Source organism: Bufo gargarizans, chromosome 2 (genome assembly GCF_014858855.1).
Source record: "Bufo gargarizans isolate SCDJY-AF-19 chromosome 2, ASM1485885v1, whole genome shotgun sequence".
Taxonomy (NCBI): domain Eukaryota; kingdom Metazoa; phylum Chordata; class Amphibia; order Anura; family Bufonidae; genus Bufo; species Bufo gargarizans.
Window position 1 is genome coordinate 704,515,939 of NC_058081.1, and position 22,442 is coordinate 704,538,380.

Consider the following 22,442-nt stretch of genomic DNA (forward strand, 5'->3'; position numbering starts at 1 on the left):
ATAGAGAGAGAGATGGATCCACCCCCACAACTGGACAGAAAGCCCCAGAGCAATCAAAAAGGGGACACCCACCTCCTCCCTCAGTGTGGTTTCCTGTCCTGGACAGAGGAGCCTGGAGCATGCATCCTCCGGGGCTGTGAAACAAGGAACACCTTATGAACTTAGGTTATACAGCAAATATTTGTGTTGCGTGGTTGGTATGAATCTGGTGCCTTTAGCATGATTGATAGGTTTGAATATTTGTCGGGCTTCAGGGCCCGGTTGACTGCCTCATGGCTTTGTGGGGCCCGGTTGACTGCCTCATGGCTTTGTGGGGCCCGGTTGACTGCCTCATGGCTTTGTGGGGCCCGGTTGACTGCCTCATGGCTTTGTGGGGCCCGGTTGACTGCCTCATGGCTTTGTGGGGCCCGGTTGACTGCCTCATGGCTTTGTGGGGCCCGGTTGACTGCCTCATGGCTTTGTGGGGCCCGGTTGACTGCCTCATGGCTTTGTGGGGCCCGGTTGACTGCCTCATGGCTTTGTGGGGCCCGGTTGACTGCCTCATGGCTTTGTGGGGGCCCGGTTGACTGCCTCATGGCTTTGTGGGGGCCCGGTTGACTGCCTCATGGCTTTGTGGGGGCCCGGTTGACTGCCTCATGGCTTTGTGGGGGCCCGGTTGACTGCCTCATGGCTTTGTGGGGGCCCGGTTGACTGCCTCATGGCTTTGTGGGGGCCCGGTTGACTGCCTCATGGCTTTGTGGGGGCCCGGTTGACTGCCTCATGGCTTTGTGGGGGCCCGGTTGACTGCCTCATGGCTTTGTGGGGGCCCGGTTGACTGCCTCATGGCTTTGTGGGGGCCCGGTTGACTGCCTCATGGCTTCGGGGGCCCGGTTGACTGCCTCATGGCTTCGGGGGCCCGGTTGACTGCCTCATGGCTTCGGGGGCCCGGTTGACTGCCTGGTTGGTTGCCTATTGGCTTCAGGGTGAATGCCTTTGATCTCATTTTGGTTTCGTTAAATTCCGTTGACCTGTGCCTGCTTGGCTGTATGCCTGTGTGGCTATGCCTGCCTGGCTGAACATTTTTGCATCTATGCCGGCTTTGTTGAACGCCTGGTTGGCGGTCCACCTGTGCATCTATGCTTGCTTAGCTGAATGTCTTGCATCTATACCTGCTTTGTTAAAAGCCTGGTCTGCTGAGCGCCTGTGCATTTATGCCTGGTTGGTTGAACACTTGTGTGTCCATGCTGGGTCAGCTGACTGCCTTTGGGTTTATGCCTGTCTGGCTGGCTGCCTTTGAGCCTGCGCCTGGTCGGCCGGCCGGCCGGCTGCCTTTGAGCCTGCGCCTGGTCGGCTAAATCGCGCAGGGCAAAGGCATTTTCTGGAGTTCCAGTGACGAATCTGGCTCTTCATAGGGCTGCCAGGTGGAGGCTTCCACCCAGCAGTGAGCCCGGTGACGTCACCGGCACTGATGGGCGGGCTTTAGCGCTGCCCTAGCCTGTAAAACGGCTAGGGCAGCGCTAAAGCCCGCCCATCAGAGCTGGTGACACCCCGAACACACTGCTGGGCAGAAGCCTCCACCCGGCAGTGTGTTATTGTAAATAAAAGAGCCCTTGCCCTGCCGATCCAATGCAGGGCAAGGAAGAGCATCAGAGCATTTCATGCTCTGATGCTAACATCAGGGTGGCTGCCTGGGTGAAATTATGGTTATGTCCGGGTTCAGCTCTGAACCCGGACAACCCCTTTAAGATTACTTTTTAAGCGCGTCCCTCCCGAGAGGTGTTTTTTTTATCTCTGGTATTCGATCTCTCTATGATGCTGTCATGGGTGAAGGAAAAAATGATAATTACACTTACCGGTAATTGGATTTTCCAGAACCCATGACAGCACCCCTCTAATTCCCTCCCTGGTGTTTATGGTTGATGAGAATTGTTTCCGTCTTTCAAGTAAAAAGAAAAAGGAAGAATGAGATTATAGAAATTCTATTTTGTATGGCTCCTACTGATCTACTCTGGAATTAACACTGAGGTTGGAAGTCGTGTTCCCTTTTTGATTGCTCTGGGGCTTCCTGTCCAGTTGTGGGGGCAGACCCATCTCTCTCTATGGTGCTGTCATGGGTTCTGGAAAATCCATTTACCGGTAAGTGTAATTATGATTTTCTACTCCTTCCTCACAGCTTCTGCAACAGCGTCAAGAATTTGAAGGTGTCTCTCTCCGTAACCTCAAGAAGCTGCAGGAAGAGAGAGACGTCCTCCAGGAGCGGCTGGCTGGGCTGCAGCGTGCGGTGGCTCAGTTAGAGGGGGAGAAACGGGAGGTGGAGCGCTCGTCCCTGCGCCTCGAGAAGGATAAGAACGCCCTAAAGAAAACACTGGACAAGGTGAGGGGAGCATGTCCGGGACCTTTTACCCTGTACCCACATATTAACAATGCCGGAGCGGAGGCCGATCAGGATTTCAGGTGCAGTGTTGTCAGGGAGACTTCATGTGGATCCTTATGACCATCAATATCTAACACCTGCTTGGTCCGAACGGTGCCAGTCATGTGCGGACATTGATGTGGATTTGGATCCAGAATGGTGTGCCATTAGAATGTCTCGGTAGTGCAGCCTCAAGCTTTGTGCCAGCATGTGTTTTTCTCTGTTGTCCGGTTCACTGTAGGACCTTCTCTAAATCCTATTCTGTCTGCCCTCGGGTCCAGCATGTTCTCTCTCTCTGCTCGGAGGATGTGGTGCAGTTTATACGCTGCCGTATGAAGTCATATACTTTGGCCTCACTGCAGGTAGAGCGAGAGAAGCTGAAGACAGGCGGAGGACACGTTGCGTCTGTCTGCAGAGAGGGGTCGCTTGGATCGGTCCCTGACTACGGTGGAGCAGGAGTTGGCGGAGGCCCAGAGACAGGTGCAGGTGCTGGAGGTAGGAGTCCCTCTGTATTGACCGCAGCTTTCACAGGCCGAGCTCTAGTTCAGGGAAGTGGTTGGGGGCTGGATGGGCTCGGTCTTCCTATTGGTTGGTTCATGTCATTCTTTCTCCCCTCCCCCGCTGTCCCTGTGAAGGCGCAATTATACAGGGTTAGGCGCAAGATCACATTCAGTCTGGTGAGTGAGGCCTAGTAGTCAGGAAACTCAGAGCTAAGGTGCCCCCACATCCTGACCATCTTCACCCTTTTGCTCTCACAGGATCCGTTTTCCGAGCTTACCCCTGGCTGCCTGCATGAGCCCTCCTCTCTCATCTCCTCCTCGCCATAATCCTGAGCATGTGGATTTATTTATTTTTTTAAGCCAAGATCGGGGAAGCGTTTCCTAAACCAGTGTAAGGACTCATGCACACGAACATGTGCTGGCCAGGCCCGTGCTGTGAATCGCAATGCATGGGCACAGTAGGGCCGCCGTATGCACACGTGGACCCATTCACTTGAATGGGGTCCCTGATCTGCACTGCAAATAAGTAGTGCATGCACTACTTTTTTGTGGTGCAGAGGCACAGACAGAAACCCCACAGGGGCACTCGGTAATGCTTCTGTGCCTCCGTTCCGCACCGCAAACCCATTCAAGGTATGGTATAATATGAGGTATAATAGCCTCCCTCCCCCAAAAAAAAAAAAATCCCTTTTTTTTATTTTTTATTCATGTACAATGCTGTGTGCCAAAAAAATGGCCACTCGGGTGGATTCAAGAAAAGCGTCACATTAGATTTTTTTTCTCTCCTTAGAGTCCAATCCTGATTTTGGCTTAAAAAAAAAAAAAAAAGTACAATACTAAGTTAAGCCTCAAATTTAAATCCTCAATAGAAATCAGGTTGTGTACTCCAGTCACAGCCAAAGCTGTAGCAACACTTCTGCTGACAGACACACACTGAGCATGTTAGCTAAGATCACACAATGCACTGGGCTCTGCTTCATTGCATTGCTGCCTGTGTCCTCTTGACTCAGAGACAACAGGGATCGGCAACCTTCAGCACTACATCTCCCAGCACGCTCTATTTCTGAGCACAACTGAGCAAATGTGCATGCTGGGAGTTGTAGTTTCACAACAGCTGCATTTCCGATGGTTGCTTCTCCCTGGTCTAGGGTTGAAGACTACATCTCCTAGAGCCCAGAACTGCTCTAAAGCAGCAGCGATCTGTCAAGTCTTGCAGACCGAGATCTAAGCTGAAACCAACAGAAAAGTGACTGCAGCTCTTGATGTGACTGGAGTATATAAGACGGTAAATGCTTTGTTGCTCAGTGCTGTATGGAGACTTATCCTGTGAGGCGGCGCTCTGGATCCTTCGCTTTCTGCTGCGCTTATCCCGACCCCATCAGCTGTCGCCTCCCGTTCCATCTAGAGCAGAACTATCCAATGCTTGCCGCCATAGATCCTGCTCCTAGTGCCAGATCCACCCGTGTACCGTCCGATCCCATCACCCGCTTTTCCTCTCAGGCTCAGATCGCAGACATGGAGCAGACACATTCCCAGAGCCTGATGGAGACGGCAGCGCGACACCGGCAGGAGCTGCAGATGGAAATCGAGAGACTACGGAGTTCCCAGACCCAGGCCGAGCGCACACTGGACGCCCGGGAGAGGGCACACCGCCAGAGGATCAGAGGCCTGGAGGAACAGGTAGAGCCTGGGGTACTACATCTCCAAGCAGGTGCGGTCGGGACCTGCATCTCCATCATCTGCTGTTACTTTATCATCCTCAGATCTCCACCTTAAAGGAACAGCTGCAGCAGGAACTGCGCCGGGGCCAGTCTCATTACGCTCTGCCGCTGCTCTCAGGGAAATAACACGGAGACCCCCGCGCCGCTGCTCACACCCCTGGTGCTTCGTTGGGACCAATACTTGTTGATATCTTCTTATCGCTCTGATCACAGCACTGACGGCGAGGACTCTGAGGATGAGAGTTGTACTTCTATACAGAGGCACATTTGCAGGGTCCTCTTTACACTGAATGTATTTGTTATTTTTGGGGAGCAGGGGGGGAGGGGTATAAAACTGTGAATTAATCAGGGAGAGGCGGTGATATAAGACCAAACCTAAAGGACGCAGGATCGGGGACTTAGATTGGCAGAGGCCGTCTCCCCTGTGACGCACACGGAAAACGTTTGTATACTTTTTTTAAGTGGAGAAAATATCTATTTTAATATTAAACGCACTAAAAAAAGGACCTCATCATCAGCCGCCGCTCCGCTATGGGATCTGCAGCACAAAGGTCTGTGAGCCAAATTACATGGGGGACCTAACACAGTCACCCTACATGGTATTAGAGGACAGGTGCCGTCACCCTTTTGTATTAGTACTTTTCTGACTTCGGGGGAACACAACATGCCTTTGGGGTTTTGTACACTTTGTGCCACTGTGATTATTATTGTGATTTTAATAAAAAAAAATATATATATATAATAAATCAGTAGTGTCAATAATCAATGCAGAGAATATTCAATTTAATTCTGTAGTATGAGGTTGTCACAACCCCGCCCACTGTTACTGACATTGTGATCAGACATGAGATCCTCACACCTTATACTACAGAAACCACTACTACTCTATTACTGCTGACAACCAGCCTGTATATCATGTCTGAGAGGTTGTCACAACCCCGCACCCTGTTAGTGACATCACTGATATAATATAATTACATATTAGTATAAGGATCTTCGTCTTATCAGAGTGGTGTACTTACTGTGGAGGCAGCTACTATTGAGTTCAATGGTGATTGTATATATTACTGTGCACTAAGCTCCCTCTAGTGGTGGCTGCAGGCAGTAAGTTTCATACTATACTATACGGAGAGGAAGCAGGGGAGGTTTATCAGTGTTTTTAGGCCAGTTCTCTAATGTAAATACATTAATATGTTCAAGGAGCGCCATATTGAAATATTACTTGCTCCACTTTTTAGGACGTGGAAGTTGAGTAAAGTTGCAACAGAATCATTTTTTTATTTTTTATTTAAAGGGGCCCTGTCATATCTGTAATTTTTGAGAATCCTTGAATTTCCAGGTGACAAAGGTTTCTGTTCTAAATATTTCCCTTATTTAATCCCCAAACTAATTATTGCATTGTGGGGGGAGGGAGACTTCCTTTACTTCCGCTGCCTTTACCCCCACCTCCCGCTATAATTTATTAGTTTTTTTTCAATCCGATAATTTTGATTAACGTTTTTTTTGAAAGACCTTAAATCATAATAACACAAACCCTTATCCATTTATCATATAGTTGTAGTGGTCTGTTTTTATGTTGCATTTCCATGAGAGTTCGTGCAATGCCGTGAGATCTATAATGGTATGTTTTGGCGCAGGTGTAACACTCTCTTGTTTCTCCTGGGATTGTATAGCGTGCCTTAGTTGTAAATACAGATGAAAATAACTTTTTGGGTATATTTTTTAAATTCTCGTTTTATTTGTGCAAACTCTTTTAAGGTTTTATCAGAGTATAATTGAGCCATCTGACTAAGTCCATATCTGTATATCTGATACTTTGTCTATCTCTTTATACATGTAGTTGGGCCAGATTGGGGTATGACTGGTGGAAATCCAATTATTTTAGCTGTGTCTCTGGATTTCCACCAAACTTTATGTATTGTACGTACAGTAGCAGCTGGTATTAGAAGATGGGACTTTCCAAGTCAGAGGCACCAAGGCTGACATGAGACATGGTCTCCGTATCCTTCCTGCTGTATGTATCTTCTCGCCATTCCCTGCTGCTGGATAATACACCCACGGGTCTGGTACAGCTAGCCGCCCCCCTTGTGTTTTTGGCCTATGTAGTGTAGTAAGTTTTATACCTCTTTTCCATATTAGATCTCTAAATATGGCAATCACCCTATAAAAGAACCTGAGTGGAATCCAGGTCGGGGCTTATGTATAAGATATAAAAGTTGGGGCATAAGAATCATTTTTAGTGGATTGGTGCCTCCAATTATAGTGAGAGGCAGAGGCGGTCTAGTCCGTGCTTCTACTTTACCGCTAAACCCATTAATCAGTGGTGGTAGATTTAAGTCTTCGAATTCCTGTGTATTGGTAGATACCTGTATTCCCAAATATTTAAAGGATGCGACTACTTGTAGGCCCCCTGTACTATACGAGGTTGAATTTCCCCCATTAGCCAGTGGCATCAGGACAGATTTTGACCAGTTGATAGTCCAGATAACTTACCAAAATGATTTCTAATGGTCTTGGCTTCCGGGAGAGACGGTTCCCAGTCCCACCTCGCTATAATTAGACGCGTCCTCGTGGCACGGGGTAAAATTCTGCATTTTATTTCTCTTTTATACAAAACACATTACAAAAAAAGAAAGTCGAATCCACACGTCCCCGTAATGTGAAACGGATGGTGACTCAGAGGCTACAACAGGGAGGAAAGGTGAAGGGCGGGAGCCAGACAGCGGCAGAGCCCGGGGTGCGGGGGAAGATGGCAGGAGATCGTACAGTACACAACGACCGGAGCTCTGGATCCTCAGGACACATTGACCCGCTGCTGGCGACTGGCCACAATGTAACCGGAGCCCCAGACCCCTCCACTGCTGGAGAAACCAGTTCCGAGCAGAGTCACTGGGAATATGGTGGAGCAGTGCAGTGTGCTGGGCTGGTTATTATATGGTAAGGACTAGTGGACAGAAGGGCGAGAGCCCACAGTGCCCTGACAGGGGCACATACAGTACAATACAGTAAAATATAGGGGGATATAATACTAGCACCTCCCACCCCTTTCAGTAATCACACTGACTGCGATTGAGGGCTCAGGGCGCCCTCCGGTGGCGGGTTGCTTTTCCTCTTGGTGGCACATTCTCTTCTAACAGCCTCCACAGCTTCTGGTGCACTGCGCTCCCACCGAGTGACACAGCCCGCTGGACGCCACCACCCCGCAGCGGGGGAACTTGTCCCGGCACAGGTCAGCTGAGGGGAAAAGAGAGGAAAGTGACTGCTCCGACATGACCGACGAGCGCAAACCAGACAACACGACAACCAAAGTGAACAGATGGCGCCAACCATAATAATACGTGGACGTGCAATAAGCTTTAGGGCTCATGCACACAAATGTATTTTTTGTCCGTGTCCATTCAGGGTTTTTTGCGGCCCGTATGCAAAAGCATTCATTTCAATGGGGCCACAAAATACGGAAATGATTCCTTATCGGTATGTCCGCAAGACCATTCCGCAAAAAAAAAAAATAGAACATGTCCTATTCTCAGGCATCGTTACAATGGATCCCCAAAGAACACAGATGTAACACAGACGTCACACGGATGTCTTTATTTTTTTTATTTTGTGGACCGCAAAATACATATGGGCCCCTTTCACACGGGCGAGTTTTCCACGCGGGTGCAAAGCGTGAGTTGAATGCATTGCACCCGCACTGAATCCTGACCCATTCATTTCTGTGGGGCTATGCACACGAGCGGTGATTTTCACGCATCACTTGTGCATTGCGTGAAAATCGCAGCATGCTCCTCTTTGTGCGTTTTTCACGTAACGCAGGCCCCATAGAAATCAATGGGGTTGCGTGAAAATCGCAAGCATCCGCAAGCAAGTGTGGATGCGGTGCGATTTTCACGCACGGTTGCTAGGAGACGATCGGGATGGGGACCCGATCATTATAATTTTCCCTTATAACATGGTTATAAGGGAAAATAATAGCATTCTGAATACAGAATACATAGTAAAATAGCGCTGGAGGGGTTAAAAAAAATAATAATAATTTAACTCCCCTTAATCCACTTGTTCGCGTAGCCGGCATCTCCTTCTGTCTTCTTCTTTGCTGTGTGCAGGAAAAGGACCTGTGGTGACGTCACTCCGGTCATCACATGATCCATCACCATGGTAAAAGATCATGTGACGGACCATGTGATGACCGGAGTGACATCACCACAGGTCCTTTTCCTGCACACAGCAAAAAAGACGACAGAAGAGAAGTCGGGCTGCGCGAGCAAGTGGACTAAGGCGAGTTAAAATATTTTTTATTTCTTTTTTTTAACCCCTCCAGCTCTACAGAACACCGATCTCAAGCCCGAAGTTCGGGTACCAAACATGCCGATTTTTCTCACGCGCGTGCAAAACGCATTACAATGTTTTGCACTCCGCTGAAAAATCGCGCATGTTCCCGCAACGCACCCGCACCTTTTCCCGCAACGCCCGTGTGAAAGAGGCCATAGGGTTGGGTGCATGAGCCCTTACTTGTTGGAGTTGCCCTTTAATGGGATGTAATAGATTCAATGGATAGCTTTACAAGTGGACAGCAGTAAGGGGGAGTTCACATTGTCGTTATTTTTCTGATCTGTCAGAAGAACAAAAAAATAAAGAAAAAAACGGATCCTTATGCAGGTTTGGCATCCGGTAGAGCCATTTCCAGATGAAATCCGTTATTTTTAGTCCTGAATACAGGTTTTTCTTTTCCCCGTCTTAAAAAACAGATCTCAGACAGAAGTGGCTCACATGGATGCCAATTGAATCAGAACAGAAAAACGGAAAAATAACGGTGATGCGAACTCTCCCTAAGTTGCGTATAATAAATGAATGGGGAAGTTTGTAATGGGGGGCACATGGCAGACTCTAGGTCATCATCACCACCACTGATTTGAGATGCTTTTACCTCTCAGGAGCTCCTCATGGGCGCACACAGTGCGTACACAGATCTCTTTGTTGATTACGTACATGCGTCGTTGGCTGAGAAGACACAGAGGAGAACAAAGTTATAGAGATACTGTACCCGGAGCCACCAACCAGAACAACCCAGCCTATACACCACCCCTGCAGAGCATCGACACCCATCCATTCAGACGCCAGCCCCTGCAGAGCACTGCAACCTGTCCACATGTCTGTCCCCATAGAGCACAGCCACCCATTCACACACCGGCCCCAGCAGAACACCGCTACCAGTCAATACCGCGGAGCACAACTACATGTTCATACTCCAACAGAGCACAAGCACCCTTCCACATGCTGACCCCAGCAAAGCACAGCCACCTATCAACACACTAACCTCAGCAGAGAACCGCCACCCATCCACACGCCGACCTCAGCAGAGAACCGCCACCCATCCACACGCTGACCTCAGCAGAGAACCGCCACCCATCCACATGCTGACCCCAGCAAAGCACAGCCACCTATCAACACACTAACCTCAGCAGAGAACCGCCACCCATCCACACGCTGACCTCAGCAGAGAACCGCCACCCATCCACACGCTGACCTCAGCAGAGAACCGCCACCCATCCACACGCTGACCTCAGCAGAGAACCGCCACCCATCCACATGCTGACCCCAGCAAAGCACAGCCACCTATCAACACACTAACCTCAGCAGAGAACCGCCACCCATCCACACGCTGACCTCAGCAGAGAACCGCCACCCATCCACACGCTGACCTCAGCAGAGAACCGCCACCCATCCACACGCTGACCTCAGCAGAGAACCGCCACCCATCCACATGCTGGCTGACCCCAGCAAAGCACAGCCACCTATCAACACACTAACCTCAGCAGAGAACCGCCACCCATCCACACGCTGACCTCAGCAGAGAACAACCACCCATCCACACGCTGACCTCAGCAGAGAACCGCCACCCATCCACACGCTGACCTCAGCAGAGAACCGCCACCCATCCACACGCTGACCTCAGCAGAGAACCGCCACCCATCCACACACCGGCCGCAGCAGAGAACCGCCACCCATCCACACACCGACCGCAGCAGAGCACAGCCACCTATCAACACACCAGCCCCAGGGGAACACAACCACCCATCCACACACCAAACCCAAGCAGAGCAGAGCCATCCATTCACACACCTACCTCAGCAGAACATAGCCACATATCAACACACCGACCCCGGCAGAACATAGCCACCTATCAACACACCAGCCCCAGAAGAACACAACCACCCATCCCGACCCCAGCAGAACATAGCCACATATTCACACACCGACACCGGCATAACATAGCCACCTATCAACACATCAACCCCAGCAGAACATAGCCACCTATCAACACACCGACTCCAGCAGAACATAGCCACCTATCAACATACTGACCCCAGCATAACATAGCCACATACTGTATCAACACACCGACCCCAGCAGAACATAGCCACCTATCAACACACCGACCCCAGCATAACATAGCCACATACTGTATCAACACACTGACCCCAGCAGAACATAGCCACCTATCAACACACCGACCCCAGCAGAACATAGCCACCTATCAACACACCGACTCCAGCAGCCACGCAGTGGACAAGCAGCCACGTTGGCAAAGCACAGCCACCTACCTGTACAGACAGATCCCGTTCAGACACTGCTTGCAGGGCTTGTGGACAGAGTACAGGCGGGTGCAGGGATACTGCTCTTCACGACAATCTGTCAGGCAACACAAGTGTCATCAACAACGGACACGTCGTCATCATAAAGCAGAGCTGTGCACATTTACTGTGGGAATTTATATTCTCCACCTAATAATAATGTGAATTGCAAATCATCATCATCATCCTTCTTCATCTTTATGATGAGCGCACATCAGATTTTACGGTGGCGATCACTGTTGTGTAGTCGTAGTCGGGCTTGTTTCTTCCAGGTCAAAGACTACAATTCTTGCCCTTAGCCCTGTAAATACCCTGGGGCTGGGGTCGAATGCCTTGATGTTGCCCCCTGGCACCCAGGGCCCCTCCGCCCAGCTATGCCTGTCACTTAGGTACTGACAATAGACTGATCTGCTGACACTTACCCAGGGGTCCAGGTTCTGTTGGTTCAGTCTGATAAGTATCTGAAATAGAAGACAAACAACTAAGCCGTCGCCGATCCTCTCCAGAGTCGCCAACAACAACATTTCACGCAGATCCCTCCTTGGATTTGGGTTTCATCTTCTTACCAAACGTCGGCGCCGGGATGATCTCCTGTTGGGTTTGCTGCTGTTGCTGAGGGACAAACTCAAACTGGTTTAGCTGATGATCCGGTTCGGTCAGGACGTGGAATCCGGTCTGGACGGGCTGGTTCGGCTGATGCTGTCCCACAGACTGTTCTGCCAGGAGCCCAGAAATCCAGAATATTAGATACAACGTAAACGGGTCACTACATGTGAAGGTCTGAGGACGGGACCTTCCTTTAGTTTCTGGATTTACAATGGTGGAGCTTACTGATATCTGCCCCTCATATGCAGTGGGTCTATAAGAAGGGCCAATTGTGTGATATTTGGTATCAGATCCGCCACTAGTGGCCACTTACCGTCATAGTCGTAGTAATAAGGAGACTCTGGGGAGAAAAAAAAAAAGAAGATGTAAGAAGCAGAAAGAAATTCTCCATTCAGAACATATAGCGCCCCTCCTGTCCATGGCTGGTATTGCAGCTCAGCTCCATTCATTGGAAAGAGGGGTGTTGTGTCTGGATACATAACCCTTATTTCACACCAACCCTTCAATGGTTTAACAGCAATCTAAATTACTAAATGCTTTAATTAATCACCGTGTTCAAGATCTCTGCTGCTGTCAGTGAACAGACACAGCCAGCTTCTGAAAACCCATCCTCATCTAATGCTTTCCAAGCTGAGGGTTTGCTCCACTGTATTAATGCAGCCAATCAGCCTTCAGTGTATGGGGGACGTTGTGCTGCTACTGTGTTTAACTCACTGATATAATTGTAACAAACCCTCAGCTGTGAGACATATTGGGTCAGGGCGGGTTTTCGACCTCTGGGTGTAAACCAGACTGCTTCCATTTATTGACAGCAAGCATGGATCCTTAAAATGCTTAGAAAAGGGAGACATCTATCAATACGTCAGGAAAATGGTTTCAAAAAGTTGCAAGGTTTGGCCCACACTCAACTTATGCAAAATTTAGTTCTTTGCTCGACACTTTTCCAACCAAAATAGGGCGGGCGGGCAAGAGAGCAGTCAGTGCGGGCCGGCCTGGCACAATTAATATAATGTATGCCAGGAAACGAGCATATATAATAACGGAGATCTACGCCGGCATCCTTGCTGGAATAGAGTTCCGTTTCATAACTATGGAGCAGCTGACGTGAGATTAAAAATCGCCATGTGAAACGCCGGTCTTAACTAATGCCTCCGCCCAGTAGCTATTAGAAAGCTACAAACAAGATTTACCAACATGGGACTGCACCGGCCCTTTAAATGGTTTGAAACAATGTAACACAAGTCTTAACTACTAAATATCAAGACTACTATGTATCACACAGGAGGGGCGCAGCCCCGCTCAGGTCTTACCTGTGGGAATGTCGTACTGAGGGTTGGCCTCAAACTGCTGAGCCAAAATTCCTGCAGATACAATGAAGAACAGGTCACATATACAATGGGAGAAGCACAATGGTAAAGCACTGAGATATGGGCTCGTCCAGGGCCCGGGGGCGCACCACCAATGAGGCCAGGTGAGGCGAGGGCCTCAGGCAGCACCAGGTAGGAGCAAGAGGGGGGCTATGGGCTGAAAGGAAGGAGTTAGGGTAAAAAAATTGGCATTGGGGGCGGGGGTAGGGGGCGCTGTTTCAGTTTCAGGCAGCATGGCGGCTTCCCCCCCCAACATGGCGGCTTCCCCCCCCCCCGCCAGGGAAGCCGCCATGTTGGCGATGATCGGCTGAGGCACAGCCACTGGGTGCATCCCGACGCAGTGACTGGCTGCGGATACAATCTGGATGATGAGGGGTGATGTAAAGGGGCCGAATTCACCACTTACCCTGGACACAGAGGAGGAGGAGACAAGCGGCGCGCATGGCTGCAGGAAACAGGCTTATCTGCAATACAGAAACATAAGGAGAATTAGGCCTCTTTCACACGGGCGTCGCAGGTGATTCAGGTGCGTTCAGGGAAAATCGTGCGAGTAGGCACGCAATTGAAGTCGGTTTTGACTGCGATTGCGTTCCCTTGTTCAGTTTTTTCCGCTCGAGTGCAATGCGTTTTGCACGAGCGTGATAAAAAAACTGAATGTGGTACCCAGACCCGAACCCGGACTTTTTCACAGAAGTTCGGCTTTGGGTTAGGTGTTCTGTAGATTTTATTATTTTCCCTTATAACATGGTAATAAAGGAGAATAATAGAATTCTGAATACAGAATGCTTAGTAAATTGGGAATGGAGGGGTTAAAAAAAAAAAAAAAAAAAATTAACTCACCTCATCCACTTGATCGCGCAGCCGCCATCGTCTTCTTTCTCCTTCTTTTCAGGACCTGCAAAAGGACCTTTGATGACATGAACTCTCGCCCGTGTGAAAGGGGCCTTCAGAGCTGCACTCATACCGCAGACATTCTGTCGGTTGCTCCTCAGCAGATGATGCTTGTTGTCAGATGCTGAGAAGGAACTGCTGGGAATTTAAAGGGATCTTCCACCTAAACTAGTACAAATCTATTTGTATGTGGCAGCAAAAGCCCGGCCAAGTCTCTTGCCCCTTTGGTGACTCTTCGTCGTGTCTACTCTGTATTTTTAGGCCACGAGCTCCACCGATTCCAGCAGACATTATAACAGGAGGTATCGAGGTACAGCCCTGCCGCCAGGACCTTCCCTCCTTTAGAACATCATGATAAAACTAAAGTGGCCAGCAGGGGGCATGACCATGGGTGGGCATTCACATTGACCTGAGGGGGAGGAGAGCCAAGGAGCCCGTTGATGAGATCACTTATATCCTGAGAAGTAGGGTTAGATCAAAGTTACACAAAATCATTACCGACGCGGTTTTTCATTTTTCTTTCATCTTTAGCGCGGTTAGAAGCCGGGCAACGTGCCCAAAGTCAGAGCCGATCAACACGCACGGATGCATCTACCGGCCTCCCGCAACGGCAGACTGGATGGACGCAATGTGGACATCATAAGAATATAACGTGACGAGTGAAGGGACGGACAGAGCTGCGTCACCCGTTCAAGGGGTAGTAACCCCAACGGACGTCACTGCCATGTAAATACCCAGAGATGACTCTTTATATTAGGGCTCATTCACACAAACGTATTTTCTTTCCATGTCCGTTCTGTTTTTTTTTGCAGACCGTATACGGAACCATTAATTTCAATGGGTGTGCAAAAAAAACCGGAAGGTACTCAGTGTGCATTCCGTTTCCATATGTTTGTATTTCCATTCCGCAAAAAAGAACCGCATTACGGACAAGGATAGGACTGTTCTATTAGGGGGTCAGCTGTTCCGTTCCGCAAAATACGGAATGCACGTAGAACGCTAAATACATACGGTCGTGTGCATGAGGCCTTAGGGTTAGGACACTATTTTTCCATTACATTCACATTATACACTGCTCGTTTCCATGGTTACGACCACCCTGCAATCTATCAGTGGTGGCCGTGCTTGCACACTATAAAAAAAAACACCAACGTATGTGTACTCCTACGGTCCCGCCCACCGGAGAGTAAGCACGACCACAGCTGCTGGATTGCAGGGTGGCTGTAACCATGGAAACTAGCCGCGTGTAATGTGGTGTAAAAATGAATCCAGTCAGCAGAGGAAGCAATATGGATAATCACAATACATTAGTAAGAGCCTTGTATTAACTTTCTCTACATGATAAATGCCACTTGCTGAAGTGACACAACCCCTTTAACCCCTTAAGTCTCAGTCATGTTCTCCATGGACGCAAGCTCTATTTTGTCCGTGTTCACGGATCCATCATGCCCATTATAGTCTATAGATCATTAAGAAGAGATGCTTTGAAAAAAAAAATTCAGCTGTTCAGTGTCGGTGAAACACGGATGACACACGGACAGCAGACACACGGATCCATCACTGACTACTTTTTCACAGATTTAAGCACGGACGTGTGAATGAGGCTTTACTGATTTTACAGTAAAGAACCACCTCCTGAGATAACTATTCGACAGATTCACAGCTCTTACAGTAAAGAACCAGCTCTAGAGGTGACTAATCCACAGACCTTACAGTAAAGAATGGTTTATGAGGTTACTACTCCACAGAACTCACAGCTTTTACAGTAAAGAATCAGCTCCTGAAGTTACTGTTCCAAGGATTCACAGATTTTACAGTAGATAACCACCTCCTGGGGTAACTATTCCACAGATTACCAGCTCTTACAGTAAAGAATCAGCTCCTAAGGATACTACTCCTCAGACTCTCAGCTTACTGAAGTTACTGTTCCAAGGATTCACAGATTTTACAGTAGATAACCACCTCCTGGGGTAACTATTCCACAGATTACTAGCTCTTACAGTAAAGAATCAGCTCCTAAGGATACTACTACTCAGACTCTCAGCTGTTACAGTAAAGAATCAGCTCCTAAGGATACTACTACTCAGACTCTCAGCTCCTAAGGATACTACTACTCAGACTCAGCTTTTACAGTAAAGAATCAGCTCCTAAGGATACTACTCCTCAGACTCTCAGCTTACTGAAGTTACTGTTCCAAGGATTCACAGATTTTACAGTAGATAACCACCTCCTGGGGTAACTATTCCACAGATTACTAGCTCTTACAGTAAAGAATCAGCTCCTAAGGATACTACTACTCAGACTCTCAGCTGTTACAGTAAAGAATCAGCTCCTAAGGATACTACTCCTCAGACTCAGCTTTTACAGTAAAGAATCAGCTCCTAAGGATACTACTCCTCAGACTCAGCTTTTACAGTAAAGAATCAGCTCCTAAGGATACTACTACTACTCAGACTCTCAGCTCTTACAGTAAAGAGTCAGCTCCTAAGGATACTACTCCTCAGACTCAGCTCTTACAGTAAAGAGTCAGCTCCTAAGGATACTACTCCTCAGACTCTCAGCTCTTACAGTAAAGAGTCAGCTCCTAAGGATACTACTCCTCAGACTCAGCTCTTACAGTAAAGAGTCAGCTCCTAAGGATACTACTCCTCAGACTCTCAGCTTTTACAGTAAAGAATCAGCTCCTAAGGATACTACTCCTCAGACTCTCAGCTTTTACAGTAAAGAATCAGCTCCTAAGGATACTACTCCTCAGACTCTCAGCTTCCACCCAGCAGTGTGTTTGGTAACGTCACCAGCTCTGATGGGCGGGCTTTAGCGCTGCCCTAGCCGTTTTACAGGCTAGGGCAGCACTAAATCCCGCCCATCAGTGCCGGTGACGTCACCAGGCTCACTGCTGGGCGGAAGCCTCCGCCTGGCAGCCCGATGGAGAGCCCGGTTCATCACCGGTACTCCAGACTGTATACCTGTGTAGTGCATCTCAGATACACCCATGACTCCTATGTAGTTCCATGTTGAGGGTTATACTCCCAGTCCCAGCAGTGACTGGAGAAGTAGAATGTAACAATGGAGAAGGAATATTCTGCCTCCAGAGGAGCTTACAATCTAACATCGGCCCCCAGTCCGGCGCAGACATAACACGATCCTGTGTCGGGAATGTGAGACGTTTATGTTATTACCCGGGAGGTTCAGGAAACTGGAGAAAAGCCAAATCCTGACTCCAGCCCCCGCAACACAGCGAGTCCAGACAAGACCCCCGAGCCGGGGTATGAGGCATCGAGTCACACAGACCAACCACAGAGCCATAGCCGGGGCATGAGGCACCCAGAACCACACACCACAGAGCCATAGCCAGCCGGGGCATGAGGCAACCAGAACCACACACCACAGAGCCATAGCCGGGGCATGAGGCATCCAGAACCACACACCACAGAGCCATAGCCAGCCGGGGCATGAGGCACCCAGAACCACACACCACAGAGCCATAGCCAGCCGGGGCATGAGGCACCCAGAACCATACACCAACCACAGAGCCATAGCCAGGTTATGAGGCATCCAGAACCACACACCACCCACAGAGCCATAGCCAGGGAATGAGGCATCCAGAACCACACACCACCCACAGAGCCATAGCCAGGGAATGAGGCATCCAGAACCACACACCACCCACAGAGCCATAGCCAGGGAATGAGGCATCCAGAACCACACACCACAGAGCCATAGCCAGGTTATGAGGCATCCAGAACCACACACCACCCACAGAGCCATAGCCAGGGAATGAGGCATCCAGAACCACACACCACAGATCCATAGCCAGGGAATGAGGCATCCAGAACCACACACCACAGAGCCATAGCCAGGGAATGAGGCATCCAGAACCACACACCACCCACAGAGCCATAGCTGGGGCATGAGGCATCCAGAACCACACACCACAGAGCCATAGCCGGGGCATGAGGCATCCAGAACCACACACCAACCACAGAGCCATAGCTGGGACATGAGTTACCTGGGTCCACACACCACCCACAGAGCTACAGCCGAGGCATGAGGCATCCAGAACCACACACCAACCACAGAGCCATAGCTGGGACATGAGTTGCCTGGGTCCACACACCACCCACAGAGCTACAGCCGAGGCATGAGGCACCAGGAGCTACACACCAACAAAAGCCAAAGCTGAGGCATGAGGTACCTAGGACCACACACCAACCACAGAGGTTGACCAACCTCAGTTTTATTATATAGTTCAGGGATACTCTAGCCGCTGTGAAACTACAACTCCCATCATGCACATTTACTTGGCTGTTCCCATAGAAATCAAAGAAGGATTCTGGGAGTTGTAGTATCAGAACAGCTGGAGTGCCGGATGTTGCTGATCTGGATGCCGCCGTCACATGGCAGCGCCCATTATTCACTCGGACTCGGTGGAAAGTCTTGTTGTACAGGTTTACCCCCCTTCCCACGGGTGACGTGGTCACTGGCACAATGATGTCGCTCACAGGTAGACGCTCCGTACATCACATTTTCCACTTTTTGCTGCCAGACCCGGGGGGGGGGGGGGGGGGGGGTTCTACGTGACTAGCGCTGCCAGCAAACAAGAGATGGCACCGGCGCCCGGGATTACCACATCGTGATGGAGGAAAACATGGAGGCCCTGACCACTGAGCGAGAAAATCTCTGCCCGATCATTACTGTGGTTAAAGGAGGAAAAGTGTAAACTAATCCACCCGACACCTCACAAAGTGTTACTTTTCCTACCTCTAAGGAGTCAGGAAGAAGTGTCACGTCACACTTGGCTGTCAGTTCCTTAGTGTGAGCCCCAAGGACCCCTCATCCATCTGGAATCCATTATGTATCACCACTTTGAGGATCAAGGGTCCAGGATTAGAAAAACATGGCTGCTTTCTACCAAGAACAGCGCCACACCTGTCTACAGGTTGTGTGTGGTATTGCAGCTCAGCCCCATTCACTTCAATAGAACGGAGCTGCAAAGCAAACACACAACCCATGGACAGGTGCGGCGCTGTTTCTACAAGGAAGCAGACGAGTTTTCTAAATCCCGGACACCCCCTTTAACTCCTCCTGTCATTGGCCATTGCAGCCCAGAAAAGAGAATGGGATGGAAATTGCGCAGAACCCCCGCCACTGCTGCTCATGGAGGATGGCAGATCAAATAATGTCTCCGACAGTCGCATGGCGACAATTATACAATGAGTCTCAGCCGCTCTGAGTGTCCATTTACGACATGTGCCGACGTATCCGTAAAAAGAACCTCATAGGAACAGATTGGCGCCCCCCCCCCGGCAGGGTTTCTGATTTGATGGCGATATTCAAAGTGGAGGTGTCTGTGCAGTATTTCTTGTAAAGTCCAGGTTCACATCAGAGACAGCGTCCGTTTTTTTTTTCCCCGCGGAAAATCTGCATTGTAATACACACGTCGCACGTACACTCTGCTTTTTTTGTTCCGTGCGGATTTTGAAATCTGCAGCGTGTTCGCCATTTGTGCGGATCTCACCCTCTTCAATGCAAGAGTGAGATCTGCCGCAAAACCGCGTCATATCCGAAACATCATATGCAGAAACACACTAATATCTCCTCATAGATTGTAAGCTCTTGCGCACAGGGCCCTCATTCCTCCTGTTTTAATTGTTGACCCGTTTGCTGCTGTACTAGAAGCCCCTGATTGTAAAGCGCTGCAGAATATGTTGGCGCTATATAAAGATTATTATATCTGCACGGAACTTCTGCAAGACAGCGCCGCGTGCCCAAGGGCTCCGTGCCCGTACTGCAGACGGAAAACGGCGTTCGCAATATACGGGCACTGGCCGTGTGCACTCCGTGCTGCAGACCCATTGACTTGAAGGGGTCTGCAAGATACGGCAAAAGGTAGGAGATGTCTTATCTTTTGCGGAGCGGAGGCACGGATCGGAAACACTACGAAGCGCTTCCGTAGGCGTTCGGGTCCATGTCTCCACAGCACAAAAGATAGGACCTACCTCTTGCCGTATTTTGCGGACCATGGACCCATTCATGTCAATGGGTCCGCATCTGCACACGGCCGATGCCCATGCATTGGTCCGCAGCACGGACACGGAGCCCTTACATTTGTGTGCATGAGCCCTAAGGCTAGGTTCACACGTGCAGATCTTCTCCATTGATTTCAATGGGCAATCTGCATGTTAAGGGCTCATACACACGACTGTATGTGTTTTGCGGTCTGCAAAAAAATGGATCCACAAAAAATATGCATGATGTCCGTGTGCATTCCGTATTTTGTGGGACGGTCCTTAAAAGAACAGTCCTATCCTTGTCCATAATGAGGACAATAATAGGACACATTCTATTTTTTTGCGGAACGGAAATACGGACATAAGGAAACGTAATGCACACAGAGTAACTTCCGTTTTTTTGGGGGCGGATCCATTGAAATTAATGGTTCCCTATACGGTCCGCATTAAAAACACATCTGATCGGATTCTGCATCAGGTTTTTTCCAGGTGTGAACCTAGCCTAATAGGTGTCCAGACAGCGGCAAGAAGCAACTGAGGGTATAAGGTAAGTGATTGTCAGCTCTTCGGCCCGCGCGCTCACATTTTCTCCTCTACATAGAGGTGTTGGAGCTGCAGATCCTGGACATTTGGTGTAACCAAATGGTCCCAGCAGCTGCTCCCTGGGGCCCGTAAACTGCCTGGTTAGTGCCCGCTGCAAGGTGACATCCAGCTGTAAAAGGGATCATCATAACCCCCCTCCACCCCCAGCCCCTGCTCCCCTCCTGAAATAGAGGAAGCCTTTGTTCCCTTCATTTTGTGGTTCATTCAGGATGGAAACATCTGGGATTCATCAGCCAACCCCCCCTCTAACCCACCCCATCCAAAATCCAGGACAGCCCTCCCCCCCAGGGGCCACTCCCAGCCCCTACCCCTTAATTCCCCTTTATACACTTCCAGCTGTGAACAAGGGGGACAAAAGGCAAAAGGCAAAAGGCAAAAAAAAAAACTAGACAAAGTTTAGGATTTGGCTGCTGATCAGGAAGACAAAGTCTAATTACATGAGCCGCCTGCGCTGGAGGGAAGGGGTGTCCTTATACAAGGCCCCCCCCCCCCCCTCATTCCTGGGGTGCACTATTAAGAGCCCATTGCTGGAACCCCCAAAAATCCCTGGAGGGCCCCGGAGCATGAATTACATTACCTCCGAAAATAAAAAAATATATATAAAAATGGGGAGTCCTATAACTGCCCCCCCTAAGCAGAACCCACTGACCCCAGCCGTCTTGAGCAGCCATATTGTCTGAAGGTGGGATTAACCCTTTGTCACCAGGGCACAGTCATCTCATAGAATTTATGGGGGAACCCAAAACTGCTATATCCCAGGTTAACCAATGTAAATGGCCACCATGCTCTGGTGTCCCACTAAGGGGTTAATTCCGTGAAGGTCCTGCGTACGTTATACGGCAGACTGAGAAGTAATTAGAACACAGTAATAAAGTATGTAATTAAATCTCCGGAATAATTAATGAGTACTATGCGGGTGAGGGGCTGCCCTGGCCGCAGGGGTCACTATGTGGCACAGAAGCTTTATATTTATGGATAATTGATACATTTCTGTTACAAGAATCATTCAATGAACCTATAAATAGCAACAAGTAGAAATGAATGACCCCCAGCCTGGAGCAGGACCCCCAACTCTGCGGCACTTGTGGGAGCGGAGCCTGGGGGCCCTGGTCTGGGCTGGGGGGCCCAGCGTCTTACCACAGTGTAGTGCAGGCTCCGGGCTGTCTCTTCTGTCTTGCAGTCTCTTGCTGTCTTCTCTCTATCTGAGGCTCTCACAAGGGGACAAATCCCTACATCCAGACTGAGCTGCTCCGCTGGGTCCTAAAGAAACAGGATACAGTTCAAGTATCACCTCCTGACACCCTCTGTGCTGCCAAAAAGACATTGCTCTTTGACACATACATAGTGATATATTCTGCAGATTATTACACCTCTGACCTCTCTAGAGATCTGCAGAATATCGCTCTGTCCCCTCTACCTCCTGAGTCCTGACAGATACCTAGTGATATATTCTGCAGATTATTACACCTCTGACCTCTCTAGATAGATGCAAAACATTGCACTGTCCTCTCTACCTCCTGACAGGTACATAGTGATATATTCTGCAGATTATTACACCACTGACCTTTCCAGAGATCTGCAGAACATTGCTCTGTCCTCTCTACCTCCTGACAAATACAGTGATATATTCTGCAGATTATTACACCACTCACCTCTCTAGAAATCTGCAGAACATCGCTCTGTCCTCTCTACCTCCTGACAGATACATAATGATAT

The 22,442-nt window shown here is 49.3% G+C and overlaps 2 protein-coding genes across 2 annotated transcripts in view; one reads left to right on the forward strand and one right to left on the reverse strand.

Moving 5' to 3' along the window:
- The window catches only part of CROCC (ciliary rootlet coiled-coil, rootletin), a 45,116-nt gene extending 39,756 nt beyond the window's left edge, over positions 1–5,360 (forward strand). Inside the window, 5 exon segments of the mRNA XM_044282507.1 lie at positions 2,153–2,353; positions 2,755–2,772; positions 2,774–2,887; positions 4,393–4,572; positions 4,656–5,360. Of these exon segments, the coding sequence (XP_044138442.1) occupies positions 2,153–2,353; positions 2,755–2,772; positions 2,774–2,887; positions 4,393–4,572; positions 4,656–4,739 (597 nt within the window). The 3' untranslated portion in view covers positions 4,740–5,360.
- A 1,828-nt stretch (positions 5,361–7,188) lies between these two features.
- MFAP2 (microfibril associated protein 2) lies at positions 7,189–21,982 on the reverse strand. Its single transcript, XM_044282510.1, has 9 exons — positions 21,864–21,982; positions 13,628–13,685; positions 13,165–13,215; positions 12,168–12,194; positions 11,815–11,964; positions 11,671–11,709; positions 11,219–11,306; positions 9,541–9,614; positions 7,189–7,847 (listed from the first exon to the last, which is right to left on the reverse strand). Exons 2-9 carry the CDS (start codon positions 13,662–13,664, stop codon positions 7,744–7,746), a joined length of 570 nt encoding a protein of 189 aa, XP_044138445.1. The 5' UTR covers positions 13,665–13,685; positions 21,864–21,982; the 3' UTR covers positions 7,189–7,743.
- Positions 21,983–22,442: the final 460 nt, after the last annotated feature.